General features: G+C 36.0%; 2 protein-coding genes across 2 annotated transcripts; both read left to right on the plus strand.

Moving 5' to 3' along the window:
• The first annotated feature begins 939 nt into the window (after window positions 1–939).
• On the plus strand, window positions 940–7,044 carry LOC134851570 (DNA excision repair protein ERCC-1-like). The gene is made up of 2 exons (XM_063867717.1): window positions 940–2,431; window positions 6,766–7,044. The coding sequence occupies exons 1-2, from the start codon at window positions 1,598–1,600 to the stop codon at window positions 7,000–7,002; spliced, it is 1,071 nt and encodes a 356-aa protein (XP_063723787.1). The 5' UTR covers window positions 940–1,597; the 3' UTR covers window positions 7,003–7,044.
• Window positions 7,045–7,140: 96 nt separating this feature from the next.
• Window positions 7,141–15,480, plus strand: LOC134851581 (m7GpppN-mRNA hydrolase-like). The gene is made up of 3 exons (XM_063867727.1): window positions 7,141–7,510; window positions 8,409–8,594; window positions 10,942–15,480. Exons 1-3 carry the CDS (start codon window positions 7,235–7,237, stop codon window positions 11,701–11,703), a joined length of 1,224 nt encoding a protein of 407 aa, XP_063723797.1. The 5' UTR covers window positions 7,141–7,234; the 3' UTR covers window positions 11,704–15,480.
• The last annotated feature ends 1,658 nt before the right edge of the window (window positions 15,481–17,138 follow it).

Raw genomic sequence — 17,138 nt, forward strand, 5'->3', positions numbered from 1 at the left:
AGGCAATTAACTAAAGCTTTTTTCAAAAGTGGTAATATCCCCAAAGGTGGGAGGAGAGCTAAATTCTGAATCTCCCGAAAGCCAAGGGATAGGCCCTACATTGTGGTAACTATTGAGGAATGAAACTCACAATTCAAGTGGTGGAGCTATTAGAATGAATACTCGATCCCATCTTTCGGAGGATGGAGCTTATAGACCAAATGCAATTTGGCTCTGTACCTGGAAGAGGTACCACTGAAGCCATATTCACCGTTCGACAGCTACAAAAAAAACACATTGCTGCTAACATGCCTCTTCTCTGTGCCTTCGTGGATCTCGAGGCAAGTACTGTGGTGGGCCCTTAGAAGTCTCGATGTCGAAGAATAGGCAAGGCGCGTCCTTTAGGGTATGTGCTGTAATGCCTGGAACCGAGTTCGATTAAATGGTCAGTACAGCGAAAAATTCAAATTGAGTGTCGTTGTACACCAGAACTATGTTCTAAGTCAACTTCTCTTCATACACGTTTTTGAGGCCATCTCAGAGCGATTCAATCAACGTAAAAGCGTGCCTTTTCAGCTCCTCTATGCGGATGACTTATCTATAATAGCAGATACATTTGATGAAAGCATCGCTACACATGGAGAGTAAAGGTAACCGGAGCAGTTAACAATCGTACATGTGTTACGGAGTAGTTCCCGAGAATTCGTAGGGGTATCGGGAGGATTTTACTGCCCTTCCAGAGCGACAACAAGACCGCTCTTCGACTGGATTCAAGAATCCGTGAGGATCTCGGGAAGAGACTGAGAACTCAATTTTAACAACTTTAAGCTTCCTGGTATGTCCTGAATTAGTTTAATGAACATCTAATACCTTTTTCAGAATATGAGATGCTAGGAGTTGAGGGAAAGAGTTGATCCATCTCCGATGGATATGATGATTTTTATCTACTGAACAAAAACAATAATAGTATGATAATTAAGTAGTAGCCCTGTTTTTAGGAGTGACTTCGTGGTCTGGGGATACTGAAACCCAAATTAGTAATGACTTTGTCGACCCGATGTTAAGGAACCACACATAGAACTGGCTTTAGTAGAGACGGTTAAAAGCATGTGAAGCTGTGTTTAGACGCTAGCCAGTCGTTTCATAACATAGCTTTATTTCCCGTCGGTAGGTGTTTCCGGATAAATGTTCAAATGCCTGGTGCTGCCCTTCACATCTGATGGGTCAGGGACAGCACCATAATCAAAAATGGGATATGATGATGATAATTTGCCACAACTAGGGTGAGATGGTCATATCATATTACTCATTTTTAATTAAACAACTAATCTGATTTTTTTCTCTACACTTTACTGAATAACATCGATGCGAAAACTTTCCCTCAGTAATTGACTTGTTCTTTCTTTTTCTAAGAGACATATGATAGTTTTTCGAGTAATGTTAAATACGGTTTCGCTGCGCTTATAAGTCAATGAGCAGAACGGTCTGAGTGAAGAAAAACCGACAAATAATCATTTATACGGGCTGATCGATAGACAAATTATTAGTGTTTTTTTTTGCTCTTGGGCTCTTTCTGCTCTGAGATCAGTCTGCTTTTTACTTCGCCTCCCTAGATAACATGTTTCAAGTGCCATCAATATCCGAAATTGAAGATGAAGAAAATGCGGTTGTCTCTGCTTTTGCAAGCAGACATAAACAAAGCGGTCAAAGCAAATCTGAAGCAAGAAGTGTTGATGCAGACAGTTCTGATGGATCACACGTTAGAGCGTCAAACTTTAGCGGGCGCAGTGAAATGACTTCGTCTGAAAATGCTTTGTCAATTGATTATAAACAGATTGTAAATGCAGCGCCCGTCGTCTCTGAAAAGTTAAAAAAGGCAATTGCGGCGTCTAATGCGCAAAATGATGATTCGATTTCTGCACCCTCAAAAGATTTATTTAATATAAGAGAAAACAACGAGTCTAAAGTGGGAAATACATTGGCTCAACCGCCTATAACAAGAAATTACTCAGGATCAACAATTTATGCGATAAATCGCCAAAAAGGCAATCCTATTCTGAAACATATACGAAATGTGCCAATTGAATTTGTGTGCGATATCGCACCTGATTATATTCTGAGTGAAATTACTTGTGCTTTGTTTTTGTCTCTGAGATATCATCATTTGAATCCGAATTACATATATGATAGAATAAGGAAAGTTGGCTCTGCTTTTAAACTCCGATTACTTTTACTTGAAATTGATGTTATTGATCCTAGTCAGAGCTTAGCTGAGCTGAACAAAGCATGCTTTCACGCCGATTTTACTCTTCTACTCGCCTTTTCCTCTCAAGAAGCTGGAAGATATCTCGAGACTTACAAAGTGTATCAATTCAAGCCTGTTGATTTACTGAGGGCAAATATTGAAACCGATCCAACTAGTCGAGCGATTGACTTTCTCACAACAATTAAAGTAAGATTTCTATCAATTGGACTATGTTCCGACTTCTCTCGAAAAAGGGGCAGAAACTATGGCATTTGGATAAGGTCCCTTTAAATAAAGTTTGCAGTCAGTTTTGTCGATTGCAAGAAAGCTCGCAGAGAGTCAAGTGTGGTATTATATTAAAGCTGTAGTAATTGTCATTCCGGTTTTGAAAAGTCAGTTTTCCTGAAACTGACTGATTATCCTTGAAATAAGCAAGGGTATTGCAATTGGGTGCTAGATTTTTTTCCCTTAAATAAGTTTAGCCACAGAAAGGTCATTTCTGTAGGAATGGCAAATTTTAGACATGCTCAATTTCATGAAAGTTCAAATAAAACTACCTTCATTTAGGTAGTAAATAGGTGTAGGCCGTTTCCGGTTATAGTTTGTTTCCAAATAATTTTCCTGGAAAAGTGTTGATTTTTTTCGTTTCGTGGTTTTTGGCCTAGTTTCCGTCGGTTCATTTCCTTTTTTAAACTGAAATTTGTTTTTTATTTGGTACTGTTTTGTTCGGCAATTTTCTCAACTATGGATTTGTTTTGGTTTTTTACCCTTGTTAACCAAATTTCAGCTTATATTTTATGGCTTAATGAATTTATATTGCGTTGTTTTGAGGGCTAAATTTCCTGTTCGGCAAAATCAGGTGTTATTACACTAGTTAGAGCAAGTGTCTTGAAATCGAGAACAAGATTTTTTCCAGTAAACAACTTTTCTTACACGTTTCAAGTTTTCTTCAACTTGCTTTTTTATTGAACCTTTACAACCTCCAGGTTCCTTCCCCTTTTGCCTAGATTTAACAACGTCGTATTTGTAACCTAAGGTCTGGGATTTGACTTTTGGCCTAGCCTTATTTTTTCAGTAAGTATGCAATTAAAAAATAAATTCGTTAAAAATTGAATGGTTGGACTGCCGTTATTCTGCTAAAATTTTGTCGGCTTAGTTGCCACATCACAAATCTTGTTTTTCCTGTAAGCAACTTTTAATGCAAATGTTGTTCTTTATACGTTCAGGGTGGTGGACTTAGCAAGTTCATTGGTTTTTCTGCTCAACAGGTGTCTGCTCAAAGATAGTCGGCTTAGTTGCCATATCACTGATTTTGTTCTTGTGCTGTAAGCAACTTCCGTTGTCGTTGAAAGTGCAAGTGTTGTTCATTCTAGTCTTATGTGGGAGTTGAAACTAAAGATTTTTTTGTGAAATCATTTTTTTCTGCTCAACTTGTGTCTGCTGAAAGATTGACGGCTTCATTTCCTCTTCGTAAGTTTTGTTCCGTTGCTAATTTAATTTTCCAATTTCTGGCAGGTTAGCTTAGAGTGAACTTCTATCGGGTTAAACTAAAATTTAATTTTAGGTAGAATTAGTTTTCAACGTTTTCCATTTTTTCGACTGATGTTTTTTTTCTATGTTTGTTTAATGAGTTCCAATTCCTCAGAATAAAACAAGCAATAATTTCAGCTAATTTCAAGGTACAAGCGTGATAGAGGGGTCCCTCTAAAAACCAAGCGTGGCAGCGGGGTTCCACGTCAGACTAGTTCTTAGCAAAAGCAGCAATTAGGTAAATCAATGAATAGCTTGCTCAGAACAGCTGAGTTTTTGCTAGCTGATTGTTTAATGGAGACGGGCTTGATAGTTGGTATAACTGAGTCCCGCCTTTTAACCTTTGACCTTTTATCATGGGGGAGAGATTTCATCTATTTTGCCGCAGCCGGTCCCACTTTAAGGAGGCGGATGATACTGCGACCCCTCCAACCATGACCGAAACGGGATTCGAAACCACGACCTTTGTATTAAATGCCGAGCGTCTTACCCACTCGGCCATGGCTGCTCAAAACTGGCTTTTCGAAATAATCTTTTCGCTTTTGCCATGCAAACCATTTATTGAACGCCACGGCCTTTTCGGGACGGTCAGTTTACCTCGAAAAAATTACTTGAAGAAAAGAGGAGGAAGTTAAAAAAAAAAAAAAACAGCCCTGTTAGAGGTGCAAAGGCTTTATGATTAATGAATATTCTATTCTAGATTCATAGCAAACTAACAGAACTTGAAATTCTCAACCCATGGTGATATGCTCCAGGGTACACTATGGATTTGAAATTCTCTCTACCAATTATTACTGCTAAATCCTATGGTTTTCGAAAAATGGCGTTTTTGATTAATTTGTTGATTTTTTCTTAAAAAATTTTAGATTTGAAACAAATTAAAGTAACTTAAAACTTTAAACCCCATGAAGGGATGCTTTCAGGGTACACCGAGGGTTTGCAAATAAGAACTCTAATTAGGAATGATCATAATCTTTTAACAATCAAGACAGGGTGTTTTTATTTTTTCATTTTTGCTTTTTGAAAAGTTTAGATTTTGAAAAACTAACAGAACTTTAAACGCAGAACTTTAAACTTCAGGGTACACTATGGGGTTACATTTGTGCTCACTATCTATGGCTGCTCAAATCCTTTTGGTGTTTGATTTTCTCTTTTTTTTTTCAGTAAACTTAGATTCGAAAAAAAACACTAACAGAACATGAGAGTCTCAGCCCTATGAAGAAGTGCTCTCAAGGTTATCTCAGGGATTGCAAATATGGGTTCCAAATCTGACTGATAAAACCTTTCAAAAACCGGTATGTTGCGTATTTGATCTTTCTTCTATTTTATTTTAAAAACAGTTTCAACTTGAAATTTTCAACCATACTTTGTGGTGCTGTCAGGAAACTTCTCGGGATTACAAATTTGGCTTTTATATTTATTGTCGAGTTTCCTAAATATGTTACTTTTAAATATTTTTGAAAAACTTTCAGTAATTTTAAGAGTGTTTTAAAATAGAAATCCGATTGATATTAGAAATTTGCAGTTTTTAAAAAATATGGAAAGAGAAATTCTGTTCATTTCATAAAAATAGAAAATCCTGATGGGTGGGCCTAGTTTATTTTTTCGGTTGCCTTAAATGTCGCTGTTTTTTTGTGTAATTTTTAGGAAGCTACTTTTACGTTCAACAATCTATTTGAAGCAACTGAGGTGCGAGTCATGCGTTAGTTACTTATTAATTACCTACAAATGAAAAAGGAAATTTACGTCTCAATTGACCTCTTGGCTTTTTTCTTCAGAATTTCCCTTTAGTGGCACATTTGAGTTGGACTCACATTTTGACCAAGTAGTAATTAGATCATTTTGAATATTTTAATTGTTCATGTGTCCAAAATCATCAAATTTGGAGCTGCAGCTCAACATTTAATGCTCTGTAGGACTTTTTTCGCGCACAATGAAGGCAAATTTTATGTGTTGCCTATGAATTTTTAGTGCATTTCAAGGAAATTTATTCAGAGTGACTGATTTGTTTCTACGGGGATCGAATACCGGTGCAGGTTGAAAAAAATGTAAAACACAAGTTTTTTTTTTGTTGAAAGTGATTTTAGCAAACGTTATCAGATTGGATCATTGAACTTTTTTCCGGTTCACAAGTAGTTTAACAGAACCATTGAATCAGTGAAGTTCAGAGAAATTCTGAAAAATGGTCCCTGGGTAATTTCAACTTATTGTTTCGTAAATGTGGTTTTCTATAATTCCTTTTTGCAAGATTCACACGTATTCATGAAAATGCATTAAACTGATCATCTAGAATTTAGAAATTGATTTTTCCCGTGCTTCTTTAAAGCTCAGATTCGTCTCTGTCAATGAATTATTTTGATAACTTTCAAGGATTTACTGTTTTTCGCTTGTGCTCAAAGTTCAGCTTTGTCTCTGCTATTATACCATTGTTTTTTGGCACGCTTCACTGTTATAGAATTTTGGAAAAATATAATTTGATTCAGTGTGTTGTAACCGGGAACTAGACGTTTTTCCAGTAACAAAACAGATCTTACAACTTACAGTCTATGTCTTACTTCACTCAGCTCTGGCATACTCAATTTGATGAAATTTTTTTTTATTATCCGTTTTTTATCAAAAAGTGACAATTGTCAATTATTTTTGAAATTCAAAGTGCCTTAAGGCAATATATTGCTTACTTTGAAATTCGAAAGTTGAATTTCTCCAAAAATGGGCATTTTTCTATTTCTTTGCCTTCATTGACTCTTTTCCAACTGTATTTTGACTATATTTAACTATTGGCTTTGATTATATAGACCCAGCAAATTAAAAATATTTATTGGTACTTTTATATCTCACAAAATCAAAACTTCTTAGTTTTTCTTTGTATCGTGAGTAATGTGAATCTCTACATCGCTGTTTGTAAAGTTTATTTCTGATTTAATGGGAATTTTTATAAGTTTTTTCTGATGCGTAGCTGGTTGGCTAATTTTTTTCTGGGCGTTCCTTTTTGAGCGATGGCTTCTTTTTAGTCCGTCAGTAAAAGAGATGCAGAAACTTTGCTGCTGAAATTTGACACAGTTGCTAATATTTGTGCGGCATCCGAGGCACAACTGAAGCAGTGCTCGGGACTAGGAGATACGAAGGCAAAGAAGATACACTCTGCGTTGCATCAGCCGTTTCTGAAGAAAAATTCAAGAAAGAAGAATGAAGCAGAAATAACCGACGGCAAAGTTGTTGAAAGTTTAGACGAAGGTGTAAATGGCTAGTGGCTACATTTGAAAACCAAATTTTCATTACTGAATCGCTAATATATGTATAGATTAATTATACTGTTACTGATTATCCGGCTTAAAAGTTCTAGCTTGCATTGTTGCTTTTAGGTTTATTGTCTGCTTTTCAGATTTAGTTGTACAAATGCTATTTTAACAAATTTCAACTACAGCTTCAGTCCTAAAAGAGACGATAAACAATCCAGCAACTGGAGTTTCATTCGAAATAATGGCTCCCCCTCATCAAAATTCATCATATTCTACACACGTACCAATTAGCTCCGAAGTGCTGAACGATCTATGCAGTCGATTTATAGTGAACCACGATGCAGCGTCGAAAGGAACTGCTGGGTCGACCAAGTTGTGCTACCAGTTGGAGCTGGCCTACTGGTTCTACATTGACTTCGAGCGCACAGACAACCCCAGCCTCCCCTCAGTGTCATTCTCCGAGTTCTCCTTCCAAGTATTATCTCACGTAGCCTCTCTCAAACACCTCGCCAATAATGTAAGTACGAATTTGCACAATACTCTTGTGCCGTTAACTCGTATTTTTTTCAGATGATTTTTCTGCCTTCAAATTTTTTTCATTTGAAGCTCAGTTGCTGATAGGAAAGCAAATTACGCTCTCCAAAAGGGTACAAACGGCGTGAAAAAACTTCGTTTCGAAAAAGGATTTTAATTTTAGTTTTCACCTCGAGCGGTATAAAAAACTATATCCATTGACCCAGTTTTCTCTAATTGGCGTTAGTTATACAAAAAATGACAATCATATATTCTTGAAATTTTAAGAGCTACAGGGTGATAAACTTTTCCGTTGAATTCAAAAGTTGATAGAAAATCAATTATATTTTTCAGCTTCCCTGAGTTCATTAAAACTTCCAATGGTCTGTTGGCTTCTTATCAAATAATAGTACTAGTCTTTTACAGTAAAGATTATGACGACCCTAATGTGTCGGGTTTTGTGTTTTTCGGGGGTTATAATAGGAAAATTTGAGATATCGGCAAGATCACTTCTATTTGAAGTCATCCTAAGTGTACTAACTGTAAATTGTTTTCGAAACGAATATATCATTTATTATTACTATTCTGGAGGCGCGAAAGAGTCAGGATTCCCATTCGGTTTCGCTTCCGCTCGTTACCAGTTGCAAAATCACTGTTCATGTTTTAGCAGGTATTGAAGTCAAGTAGACAAATTAGACATTTTAGGGCGTAGATCTTAAGGTAAATTATTTCCCCAGCCAAACGCGACGTAGATTTGTCCTTGCCATTGGCATCTGCATGATTGAATGTCAGCGCAGCACCCTTATCATCTATTTGAAATTAGAGAATGTATGCTTAGAACGATGATGAGCATCTCTTTTTTTCTAGGATGTTTTGTTATATTTTGCCGTTTGTTTTGTCAGGTGGATGTGTTGATGAAGGAATGGCGGCAGTTCAAATCCCAAGTACCTACTTATGGCTGCATCATTCTCGACACCAGCTGCAAGTTCTGTCTGCTAGTGCATGGATTCTCCAGCAGCAACTCGTGGAGTTTTCCCAAGGGCAAAGTGAACGAAGGGGAGACACCCCAACAGTGTGCACTCAGAGAGGTCAGTTTTTTCGTAGGCAGGGCGGCTAAATGGTTTCTTGAAAAAGCAAAAGTAGTTTTTGCTCGCTTTCTGGTAGCTTGTCATCTTGAAGTTACTTTTTTCACCTTTGCCGTCTAAACGGCTCCTTATTTGGTACTACTTTTGTAACACTCATTTTTTGAGGATTGAATCTTGAAACTTTCTAAAGGCGCTTTCCAAAATTTTCTTTAAAAAGAGAAAATCTTTATACCTCTCCATGCATCAATTTTTCTTTAAAACAGCTGACGAAGTACATCAAAACATGTTTGAAATGAGACTCAGTGAGGCAGACATCGGGATTTTTGTCAGTCAATACTGCAGTCTGACAAACAGTGCATGTAGATATACGAGGAATAATTCTTTAGAAAATTAATTCACTATGAAGAAAAACATTTGCGAAAACTTCTATCTATGACTTTTTCAACCAGTTTGTTCAATGCAAGAAATTGTCAGAATCAGCTTAACAATTTAGAATTGAGTGTGTCCTTAACACCTACTAGAAGTTAATCCGATTTGTGAAAAATCTTAACGGTTATTGCTCCTCTGAAATTTGTCATTTGAAAAAATTATTATGAATCAATATAATAGTGCTGATTTAAATTATCCGGCTAAAACGAACAAAACTCGCAGCTTCATACGCGTTTTTCCCAAATTGGTTTTAGATCAGACAAAAAGTGAACAGAACAAAATTTGATCAGAATTTCACCAGAAATAATGTGATGCATTTTGTTTTGCAAAATTCTTATCAATTATTTTGGTAGTCTCAGCGTAATTCTTGATTAAATCAAAAAACCCAAACTGACCCATTTGGGTTTTATTTAATCAAGAATTAAGCTGAAACACCAAAATAATTGAAGGGAAGCTATATCAAAAGAAGCCTCTTACACAGGTCAACAAAGTTCTAGAAGGATGAAAATCACCAAGAATCTGTAAAAGAGAATATGTTTTTGCTTTATAATAAAATTTCGTTTTAAGAGTCGATGAACGTAGTTCAACTCTTTTAAAGGTCGCGATGATTTTTTGTTTTTTTTTCCAGGAAAAGTCCTAAAGTTTATTCAGATTCTAATTTACTTCTTCGAGGTTTGAATTTTGATTTCTTTTCAAGTTCAGCTCGTTTTTTTTAAAGCAAACTCCCTGATCGAACAGCAAAAAAAAGTTAAGTTCACGAAAAACGTGATCGACTTCTGATTTCGAAAGTGCAGATTAATTTTCAGATTTCACAGCGAAATATAATTTTCTTTTTTTGATCCACTTTTCTCAAATTGGTCAATTTTATCAAAAAAGTGCCAATCTCAAAGTGTTCTAGAAAGTCAAAGTGCATCTATTTTTTTCGAAAGTTGAGTCTTTTCAAAAGAAACAAGACATCGTTTTTTGTTTGCTTAGGTTTATTGACTCTTTTCCAGCTGTCTGACGGCTAATATTACTAATTAATTTCTTTGCTTAATAATAAATTTCCAAGATTTTGTGCGAACTTTGGAGATTTTGTGTTCTTCTAAAACTTTTTGGGCTATGTGAGAGGCTTTTTTAATATCACGGTTTAATCAGTTAAGTTGCGCATTACGCAAAATAACTTGCACCATGATAGTTTTGGTGAAATTCTAAGCATTTTTTGTTTCACTTTTTGCCTTGTCTTAACCCGGTTTGAGAGAAACCAGTATAAATTATTCAATATTTTTTGTTTTGGTCGATTAATTTAAATCAGCACTGCAAGAACATGAACCTTCCATTCATAAATGGTTAATTATTTCGGGGTACTGGACTTGAAGACGACGTGAAATCAATTCGAATTGCAAAAATAGAGACTTAAAATATAAATTAGGAACAGAAAGAAAAAGATGGACTCAATATATGTTAATTGTTGTTGTTTTTTTTTTTTGCATATTTCATGCTATACAGCCTTATTTATGAAACAATTTGAGCGACAATGCATCTCATTCATGAAGGAACTCTTTGTTTTCAGAGGCCCGTCCATCATAATTGTACCGCTGATTAGTTCGATGATATAAAAAACTCCTGGTCAGCTTTAAATAATGAACAACTGCTGTTATTGTCCAAATTTTTGTAACCGTCATCAAGAACTAAATTATATGCATTTTGCAACACGTTCATTTGCCTGGAAATTTAAAAGTTCGACCTGGTCTTTCGGATTGAATTCCCGTCGGCCTGTTGTCAGTCGCATTTTGTGTTGTTTTTGCAAAATCAAACAAAGATCTTGATGCCATAAAGCGCAGTATTCAACCACGGATTCGATATAAATAGTGGACTTGCTGAAGTTTAAGAGTTCGATGTGTGAGGAGCATTTTAAGAAGTGGACTTGTTTATGCTTTAGGTGGAGGAGGAGGTTGGGATAGACTTCTCTGACAAAATTCGAGGCGACCACTACATCGACAAAGAACTGAGCGGGAGGAAAACGAGACTCTACTTTGTTACAGATGTGCCCTTCAAGACCCAATTCAGTCCCAAGTGTCGTGGCGAGATCAGAGACATCCGCTGGTTCCCTATCGACAGTCTGCCCAGGTACAAATCAGACCTCACTTGTGTACATGTACTTGGGATGCAATCAGTCCAATTCTTCATGGTAATTCCGTTCGTAGAAGATATTCTGATGTGGGTGAAAAAGTGGACCTCGGGCAAAATGTCTCCCCGAACTAATCATAATCATGTATACTCAACTACGCATTCGCCACACCATCCAAGTTCAAACACCCCCGAAAGGTTCTACGATAATCTTAGAGATAATCGAGCAAAACAGAGAAAAAATGCGCGAGAAAACCCACCGTCGGCGAATGGATCGCCTTCTTTGCCTGACCAAACTAAACGACGATCAGTTTCGAATTCAGACCCTTTCTACGAGAACGTGAAATCCAAGCCAGCTTCTACTGTTGGTAGTATAATTGCAACGTCAGCTAAGAAACATATCAGTCATTCTAAAGTGCCCGAAGACGGAGAGCCCACATACTCAAATACTTCGCAATTTCAGCCCATTAAAGAAAAAAGTGCACCGTCTTTCTTCGAACACCATTCGAAAACTTTGACTGACTTCAAGGTTGATTTGAAGCGGGTAATGATGGCATGGGATGGCTGGCCTTGAAACGATAGTGATGAATTTCTCCCAATAACAGCAAAGTAATAATTCTTTGGTGCTATTAATAGCTGCTATTCGAGTTCACATTTTCACATATTTTTCCGCAATTTGAATGGAAAGAGGCGGAACTTTTCATGCTTCATTGCTGTTTCAGCAAGGTGCATAATCAGGGGGTTATTGCCTCTACATTCTTAAGGCCTAAAAAGCTAAAAGTTGGTTTGATATTTGGTTCACCCCGTTGCAAAACCTTAGATTATCACACACCAGAATGCTGGTTGTGCGATATGAGGAATTCGACAACTTGATGACACTAAGTGTTTCTTATCACTCTTTCATGACATCCCTTTTGGCTGATCTACTTGAAAGTTTTTTTAAAGGTGAATTGACTGCCAATAAATGCTGATTTTTATGGGGGAACACGTTTTGTTACGGGAACTACATTGCTCGTAATTTGCTCCCATTTATGAAGTAGATCTGAGTTAATAATGGGCACTCGTTTTCTTGATTGAAACTTTTCACAGGAGGATATTATGCCTTGCGACGTGTTGCTAATCATTCTGAAGAGCGCAAGTAATAAACATATTTGACAAGTAATTACACTTGGGAGCTTTAGCGAGCGTTGTGTAATAATACGATTATTCTTTATTCCCCAATATAAGTCGCAAATATTGGTTCCGCTTTTGGAGCACCTTTGCAGTATTTGGTAGCATGTGCTTTGACACGGCAAGTGATAAGTTAGCACAGTTGATGCATTTTTGATTCATCAATTGAACCGAAAAAAAGCTGTTTGCTTCAAACGACAGTGCAATAATAAAAACTTGACATTTAATAAGTAATAAGTTAACGCATTTGATGCATCAAATGAACCGAGAAAAAAGCTGTTAGCTTTAAACAGTGCAATAATAAAAATTTCCTACTATATCTGACAATTTTTCTGAAACGCACAATTTATTCATAATTTGGCAGCATGCTTTCCAATTTATTACATGAAAAAGTAGTGTGGACGCCTTCAGTTTTGTATACTCCCAATTTTTGCGTGCAAATTTTTTGTCTATTCACATCTGTCCCACTTTTTTTGCATAGCATTGGCAATTTTTTAGCATATATAGCTGCTTTATTTTTGGCTAGTGTTATAAATTGTTAAGGGCTCGTCGCGCAGATGCGAGAACAGGGGACTCTAAATCTCTTGCTGAAACGATCGAATCCTCTGCAGCAAAATATTTTTTTCCTGAGTTTTTTTTTACTTTTTTATTTATTACTTTCTTTACATTTTTAGAGCTTCTTTTTTGTCGTTTTTCGCTGATTTTTTAAAGCGCAGCTTCTCTGTAAAAGCAATACGACTCTTAAATTTTGAGAAAACCGACGTTAGGACTCAATAAAACAAAAGAACTCCTTAGGAATTTGATAAGAGTAATGAACGTAGTGAAGACTCTTATATAGGTCTTGCTGATTTTTTCTCAAGAAAAGTCTTAAAAGTGTCAATTAACTACAGATGCGCATTCATACATATTAATGCACTTATGAATGCACTTTCATTTATTAAAGCAGTTTTTAAGTTCAATTGAAATTCATCTGTTGAAAGTGATGTAAATAGCACTGAAGTAGATCTGAGTTAATAATGGGCACTCGTTTTCTTGATTGAAACTTTTCACAGGAGGATATTATGCCTTGCGACGTGTTGCTAATCATTCTGAAGAGCGCAAGTAATAAACATATTTGACAAGTAATTACACTTGGGCGCTTTAGCGAGCGCTGTGTAATAATACGATTATTCTTTATTCCCCAATCTAAGTCGCAAATATTGGTTCCGCTTTTGGAGCACCCTTGCAGTATTTGGTAGCATTTGACACGACAAATGATAAGTTAGCACAGTTGATGCATTTTTGATTCATCAATTGAACCGAAAAAAAGCTGTTTGCTTCAAACGACAGTGCAATAATAAAAACTTGACTTTAAATTTGACATTCAGTAAGTAATAAGTTAACACATTTGATGCATCAAATGAACCGACAAAAAAGCTGTTAGCTTTAAACAGTGCAATAATAAAATTTTCCTACTATATCTGACAATTTTTCTGAAACGCACAATTTATTCATAATTTGGCAGCATGCTTTCCAATTTATTACATGGAAAACTAGTGTGGACGCCTTCAGTTTTGTATACTCCAATCTATTGTGTGCAAAATTTTTGTCTATTCACATCTGTCCCACTTTTGTTGCATAGCATTGGGAATTTTTTAGCATATTTAGCTGCTTTATGTTTGGCTAGTGTTACAAATTGTTAGGGGCTCGTCGCGCAGATGCGAGAACAGGGGACTCTATTTTCTCTAGTTGGGTTCATCTTATCGAAAAAGCGCCAATCATAAATTGTTCTAGAAATTCAAAGAGCTTAAAAGACATCTGTTGTTTCTTTGAAATTCGAAAGTGAGATTTTTTCAACAAAGTCAGTGTTTTTTTTGTTTACTTGCGTTCATTACTGTTTGCGTTCAGAGCCCCCGCTAGAACAGTAATACCGTTCTCGCAAATTGTCTCAAACATACCGGGACGATTGAAGTGCTCCGTGAATGTTAAACCCTTGTCAATTCACAACAGGCGCGGTAAAGAATTAACTAGGGGACACTGATAGAACTGTTATTGCTTGTTTGCTGTTGTTGGCTATCGCTTGTTTTCTGTTGATCTTGCAATTACGGCCGAGCTCGAGCTGTTTTGTTGCATTTGACTAATAATGAGATCATCGTTTTTTTTTTGTTTTTTAAAGGAGACATTGTGTCATTCAGAGCTTACTGGTCTGTTCAGAAGTCAAAGTCATTGATATAAGCGATTAGATAATATTGCTTCATGTGTTCTAGTGCGTACCGGGAAAAGAGAAACCTTTTTTTAGATCCATTGAGCTTCAGAAAACCACTGAAGTCATTGTTATGATACCCAAGACTAGATTTTGCTTGTTTTATAGACATTTGAGTTATTAATACTCAGGGTTTGAATGTTGAAAACTTTTTTCAAAATTTGTGAGCCGTTGTTTACCCTTGCGATAAGCAAGACTATTGCAATCGGGTTCTAGACTTTTTCCCCTAAACAACTTTGTTCATAGGACTCATTTTATATCTCCTGGACTCCTTCATCATTCATCTACTGACATGATCAATTTCTTCAAAATTAGAAGAATAAAACTACTATAGTTTAATTGGTAATTAGGTAAAGCCCGTTTCAGGTAACAATTATTTTTTCAAAAATTTTCGCAATGTTTTCTCGGTTTTGTGGTTTTCGTTCTATTTTCTGTCGGTTCATTTTCCGTTTTTTAAGCGCCTTATTTTAGTGATAGGGTTTTTGTTGGCTTACCTTCTAGAGCGTGTGCTTTTTTTCCAGTTTAAGCAGTGTTTTACTACAATTGACAGTTCAGTAATTTATAAATTTACCAAGTCTGATATTGGGTTATTTTCATTTTTTGTTCGTTTCTTAAATATTTAAATAGTTTCAGTTCATGTTCTATCGGCTCAGTCAACTTTTATTGCATAATTTCGAGGGCAAGTATATTCGCATGCGAGTATGTGTTTCAGATTGGATGGGTCGTAAAAATTTTCAAAACCCAATGAAGTTTTTTTATGAAACAGTTTTTTTTTGTTTTCGGCTCAAACATTCGACCAAAAAATTGTTGACGCTCGGAATTGATTTTCAGTTGTTTTTAGGCTGCTTGTGAACGTCTTTCTATGCAACCATGAAATTTTTGTAGCTGTTTTTTTCAAGTTATTTTTTGTTTTGTTTCAAGTAATTTTTTCAACTTATTTCTAGCTCCGCTTCGCCTCTGTGTAAGATATTTGGTTCAAAAGGTACCTTGCTTGAAAGCTTTTTTGACGCATTTTTTTTGAACTCCCATTTTTGTACAATGTGGTATACAGTTTAGTCATTTAAAAACAATGCACCTCGCCTCTCTAATTTTCAGGTAGAATTGGAATAGTTGGTAAAATTGCGCGTAAGTGAATTATAACAGTGAGCTCTATTGGCAATTCCTGCTTTTAACCACCTGTTAATTGTCCAATAACTGTTATACAAATTTTCTTGATCTATATTATATAACTAAATTTTTGTGAAATTTGTTTCTGTACTGCTTCACTTTGTTAACTTTATGCTTTGCTCTGATTTAAATATGATACATATGTAACCTGTGTTCTCCAAATTTGAAACTTTATTGAATCCAATTGAGTAGTTTTGCAAGTTTATGTTTTAAAAATTCAGCTTGTTCCATCTAAGTTAGATGCCAATGCATGGATCAAACCGCATTCATGCAAAATGGACGATAACGAATCAGCCTATTTAAAATTTGCGAATAGTTTGGACAATTAGCCCAAACTCTCAATCGTCGTTTCTTTGTCTATTGTCTAAAAATCCAAATTCATGTTGTAATATGTGAACTAAGTTGAACCTAGAAAACAAGTCTGTTAAATTATTAAAACAGAAAGTACTCTCTTTTCAGGGGTTGCAGGAATTTTTTGAGCCAAATTCGAAAAAAGGCGAAAAATATTTCGGTCAATTGTGAAACAAGACATGCTAAGCCTTTTCACTCCTAATTTTTTTGAGACGAAATGACTATGCAGAATGAGCTTATAAAATGCGATAATGGGAAATTTGTAGGAGACGTAAAGAGGTTGTCTTTGATACATCAGCTGCATCTTGTTGGCTAGTACCTAATTTTTAATGAGGCTTGAAAAAGTCCATAACTTGGACATGTTGGAATTTTCTGTTCGATCACTATCGAACTAGCAAGCGTAGTGTATCAGTACTAACTCGCAAATTAAAGTTCTCATTTGGATCCTTTTTGCTGTAATTACAATCTGTAGCGATGGAAGTAGCATAGCATCTGTTCTCTGCTTTATTTCTGCTTAGTATTTGCCGATCGTTAAGTGTTCGTGGCTGGGAGGGAAAGACGTGAGACTTCAAATCTCGAGGTCGCATGATCGACTCCGACACATAGCAAACTTTTTGCACAGCTAATCTTCTTGTGCAATAACATAATTTTGTTGGAAATTTTTATTTTTGTTAATGAAAATAGTCGGTATTTTAGGTCGTGGCTTATGCCTCAATTGTTGTCGACTTGGTTGGCGGCTCTTGGATGTTCAACGGTTCGATCTCAATCAGCTTACAAGCGTTTTCCACCAATTGAGTAATCCATAAGCATTGGACAGTGTCTTATAGAGAACGAGTATCATTTTGCTATTTCCCTTAAAAAACGTTTGATTAAATCTCTCGTTGACGCCGAGCTGATCCTCTAGCAGAATTAGTAAATCATTTCGTAAATTACTTTCTAGCAGAATCAATGTAAATCAACTGTTTGTACACTTTTAGATGTTGGTATTGGTTGGGATATAGATTTTGCGAAAGCCAATGTGTGAATCGCCCAATTAGATTTGAATTCCGTCGCTTTCAAAATGAAAGTCATTCATTTCT

The sequence above is a fragment of the Symsagittifera roscoffensis genome, chromosome 1, assembly GCF_963678635.1.
Source record: "Symsagittifera roscoffensis chromosome 1, txSymRosc1.1, whole genome shotgun sequence".
In the NCBI taxonomy this organism is placed as follows: Eukaryota; Metazoa; Xenacoelomorpha; order Acoela; family Convolutidae; genus Symsagittifera; species Symsagittifera roscoffensis.

Excerpts from the sequence above, each read along its gene's own strand:
- LOC134851570 (XM_063867717.1), top strand. The coding sequence starts at position 1,598 with ATGTTTCAAGTGCCATCAATATCCGAAATTGAAGATGAAGAAAATGCG. Across the intron at positions 2,432-6,765 it reads ACTTTCTCACAACAATTAAA|TCCGTCAGTAAAAGAGATGC; the intron begins GTAAGATTTCTA and ends GCTTCTTTTTAG.
- LOC134851581 (XM_063867727.1), top strand. The coding sequence starts at position 7,235 with ATGGCTCCCCCTCATCAAAATTCATCATATTCTACACACGTACCAATT. Across the intron at positions 7,511-8,408 it reads TCAAACACCTCGCCAATAAT|GTGGATGTGTTGATGAAGGA; the intron begins GTAAGTACGAAT and ends TTGTTTTGTCAG. Across the intron at positions 8,595-10,941 it reads AACAGTGTGCACTCAGAGAG|GTGGAGGAGGAGGTTGGGAT; the intron begins GTCAGTTTTTTC and ends TTTATGCTTTAG.